At 61.3% G+C, this 3,734-nt stretch overlaps 1 protein-coding gene across 1 annotated transcript in view; it reads left to right on the top strand.

The window, feature by feature from the left end:
* LOC104412160 (low-density lipoprotein receptor-related protein 1-like) overlaps positions 1-3,734 on the top strand; it is a gene marked incomplete at its 3' end in the record, with an annotated part of 9,321 nt that overhangs the window by 3,977 nt on the left and 1,610 nt on the right. The window contains exons 9-20 of the mRNA XM_010022782.1: positions 9-115; positions 276-408; positions 633-752; positions 1,097-1,219; positions 1,455-1,598; positions 1,681-1,815; positions 2,024-2,143; positions 2,264-2,535; positions 2,628-2,806; positions 3,075-3,181; positions 3,376-3,492; positions 3,612-3,712. Of these exons, the coding sequence (XP_010021084.1) occupies positions 9-115; positions 276-408; positions 633-752; positions 1,097-1,219; positions 1,455-1,598; positions 1,681-1,815; positions 2,024-2,143; positions 2,264-2,535; positions 2,628-2,806; positions 3,075-3,181; positions 3,376-3,492; positions 3,612-3,712 (1,658 nt within the window). The remainder of the gene's footprint in view (positions 1-8; positions 116-275; positions 409-632; positions 753-1,096; positions 1,220-1,454; positions 1,599-1,680; positions 1,816-2,023; positions 2,144-2,263; positions 2,536-2,627; positions 2,807-3,074; positions 3,182-3,375; positions 3,493-3,611; positions 3,713-3,734) is intronic.

Here is a 3,734-nt window from a genome sequence, read left to right as displayed (position 1 = left end):
GACCCCAGCTCCCCGGCCGTGCTCCGAGAGCGAGTGCTCCTGCGCCAACGGCCGCTGCATCGCCGGCAGGTGGAAGTGTGATGGGGACCACGACTGTGCGGATGGCTCCGATGAGGTACCTGCACCCCGTGTGCCAGTGGGGACACGTCCTTTGCCACCAAGCAGGGGCTGGGAGCCTGGTCCTGGGTGCAGTCATGGGATGAGGTGCTGCCCCCCATGAGGGGTGCATGCGGGGCTGTCCCTGCTGACCGCTGCCCCTTGCCCTTCCCCTGCAGAAAGACTGCACGCCGCGCTGCGAGTTCGACCAGTTCCAGTGCAAGAACGGGCACTGCATCCCCATGCGCTGGCGCTGCGACGCCGATGCTGACTGCATGGACGGCACCGACGAGGAGAACTGCGGCACGGGGGGTAAGGGCAACGCTGCGAGGGTCCCCCGGGCTGGTTGTCCTTGTCCCCTCGTGTCTCCTGTGCCCCCGGTGCGGGTGGGAGCGCTCTGGGCAGGCACAGGCACATATCCAAGCGCTGGAGAGCCCCCCAGCCATGCTGTAAATTGGAATTGCAGCGCCAGGCTGGTGTGTTGGTAGCCGGGCAGCAGCGGCTCACGTGGCTCCTCCTGTCCCATGCTGTTGCAGTTCGCACATGTCCCCTGGACGAGTTCCAGTGCAACAACACACTGTGCAAGCCCCTGGCCTGGAAGTGTGATGGGGAGGATGACTGCGGGGATAACTCGGATGAAAACCCCGAGGAGTGCTGTGAGTGATGCCGCATTGCCTCTCCCCGTTCCCTGGCATGTGCTGCAGGGGCAGCAGTCTGAGGGGTGACAGCACCAGAGTATGGGTCCCCTCTGGGCCAAGCGGTAGGTGCTGGGGCTGGCAGTGGGGAGCGGGGCTGTGGGGCAGGGTGAGCACAGGGCTGGGCCAGGAACTGGGCGATTGTCTTTGCTTCAGTCTCTTTGCTTTAGTCTCCGGAGCCCGCTCGCCCTCGTGGGACAAGCCTCCCCGGAGGCAGAGGCCGAGCAGCAGCTCGTGACAAGCGCGACAGCCCGGCTATGGCGTCTCCTTTCACCGTCACCGTTTGTTTCTGTTTGCTGGTGCAGTGAAATTCCAGTGTCCCCCCAACAGACCGTTCCGCTGCAAGAACGACCGGGTATGTCTGTGGATCGGTCGACAGTGCGACGGCATTGACAACTGTGGAGACAACACGGATGAGAAGGACTGCGGTGAGTGGGGCTGCCTGTGGGCACCGCTCCGCGCCCGGCACCAGCAGGGCAGTGGGTCGCAGAGCCCGGTGTTTAGCCCAGATGTTGGCATTTGCTTTGCCATTCCTCATTCCCAAACCCGGGAGGCGGGTGCCGGTGTCCTTGTCCCTTTCTGCACCGTTTGCACCCTGAGGCTCTGGTGGGGCCGGGTGCCTGTGGACATGGAGCATCACAGCCGCAACCCGTGCTCCCGCAGAGTCACCCACAGCCAAGCCCAAGAGCTGCAGCCAGGACAAGAACGAGTTCCTGTGCGAGAACAAGAAATGCATCAGTGCCAACCTCCGCTGCAACTTCTTTGACGACTGTGGAGATGGCTCTGATGAGGAATCCTGCTCCCATGGTGGGTGGGCACTGGGGTGGCAGAGGGGGGACACTGGGGGAGCCGTGAAGGCAGAGGTGCTGACAGCGCATCCCCACTGCAGACCACAAGTCGTACGACTGCATGACCAACACCACCATGTGTGGGGATGAGGCCCAGTGCATTCAGTCGCAGTCCACCACGTACTGCACGTGTCGTAGAGGCTTCCAGAAGGTGCCACACAAGAATTCCTGCCAAGGTACTTCCCGACACTGCCAGAGAGGATTTGGGGTCTGGGCCGTTGGGTTTACGGTTGGGTTTTGCCCCTAAGATGTGCCTTCACCCCTGCGGTGATATCCATGGGGCATGGAGACAGAAGGGGTCTCCAAGTGCTTCGTAGCACAGACCAGCCCCTGAGGTGGGCACCTTCCTGTTCGCTCCCCAACTCCCATCTTCCCATTACCCAGATGTCAACGAGTGCCTGCACTTTGGGACCTGCTCCCAGCTCTGCAACAACACCAAGGGCTCCCATGTCTGCAGCTGCGCCAAGAACTTCATGAAGACGGACAACATGTGCAAAGCAGAAGGTCAGGAGGGAATGGGGACTGGCCCCAGCCACTCTTCTCTCCCTGGTCCTCCTCCCCATGCACCTCTGCCCACCCTTCCTTCCAGCACTGCCCGCACCAACAGCTCCTCTTCCTCTGCAGGCTCCGAGCACCAAATCCTCTACATTGCGGATGACAACAAGATCCGGAGCATGTACCCCTTCAACCCCAACTCTGCCTACGAGCCGGCCTTCCAGGGCGATGAGAACGTGCGCATCGATGCCATGGACATCTACGTCAAGGGCAACAAGATCTACTGGACCAACTGGCACACGGGCAGGATCTCGTACCGGGAGCTGCCCGCCTCTTCCAGTGCTTCCACCGCCTCCAACCGCAACCGGCGCCAGATCGACGGCGGTGTAACCCACCTCAATGTGAGCTCTGCCAGGGGGCACGGCGGGAGGCACCGAGACCAGGCTGCTGGCATCCTCTGCCCTCACCTCTCCCCCCTTCCTGCCCTTCACAGATCTCGGGGCTGAAGATGCCGCGGGGAATTGCCATTGACTGGGTTGCTGGGAACATCTACTGGACGGACTCGGGGCGGGATGTCATCGAGGTGGCGCAGATGAAAGGCGAGAACCGCAAGACGCTCATCTCGGGCATGATCGATGAGCCCCACGCCATCGTAGTCGACCCGCTTAGGGGGTGAGAGACTCGAGCCCTTTCTCCTTTGCCTCTGCCCAGTCCTCACTCTGGCTTCTCTTGCCAACAAGCCCATCCATGGTGGAAGCTCCCTGTGCCCAGTGTCACCTTGAGCTGCTGTGCCTTGGAGCCAGCTGGATCCTAGGGTGATGACAGTGATGCTGCGGGGAGGACACAGGAGGGTTTCCCTGCCCATGGGACCTTGGACTGTCCTCCTGCTCTTCCCCTCCTTGCTCCCCTGCTGAGAATGACCTGCCTGTGTCCTTCACAGGACTATGTACTGGTCAGACTGGGGCAATCACCCCAAGATTGAGACAGCAGCTATGGACGGGACGCTGCGCGAGACACTGGTGCAGGACAACATCCAGTGGCCAACAGGTGAGCAAAGACGGGTGTTGAGGGGGGCACAAAGGGGTGGTGAAGGCTTTGCAGGGGGGATGTACGACCCAACCATGCTGGGGAGGGTAGACCAGGGAACTCTGAGCCCCATGGCAGGAGTGTGTGTAGGGCTGGTCACTTGGTCAGGAGGGGCTGGGGTCCTCTACCTCACTGGGGGTTGTGTGTCCCCTCAGGCCTGGCTGTGGACTACCACAACGAGCGGCTCTACTGGGCTGATGCCAAGCTCTCCGTCATCGGCAGCATCCGGCTCAATGGCACCGACCCCGTCGTGGCCATTGACAACAAGAAGGGTAAGTGCTGCTGCTCAGGAGGAGGACCCCAACACCATCCCAAATGGGATCCAGAATCCCTCATCAGCCCTGTCCCAAGGCAGTGAGCAGCTGACTGTGACCCCTTTTTCCTTCCCCAGGGCTGAGCCATCCTTTCAGCATCGACATCTTTGAGGACTACATCTACGGTGTCACCTACATCAACAACCGCATCTTCAAGATCCACAAGTTTGGGCACAAGGCTGTCACCAACCTGACGTCTG

Source organism: Nestor notabilis, unplaced genomic scaffold, assembly GCF_000696875.1.
Source record: "Nestor notabilis isolate BGI_N333 unplaced genomic scaffold, ASM69687v1 scaffold17549, whole genome shotgun sequence".
Lineage (NCBI taxonomy): Eukaryota > Metazoa > Chordata > Aves > Psittaciformes > Psittacidae > Nestor > Nestor notabilis.
This window is presented reverse-complemented; position numbering and strand designations above follow the sequence as displayed.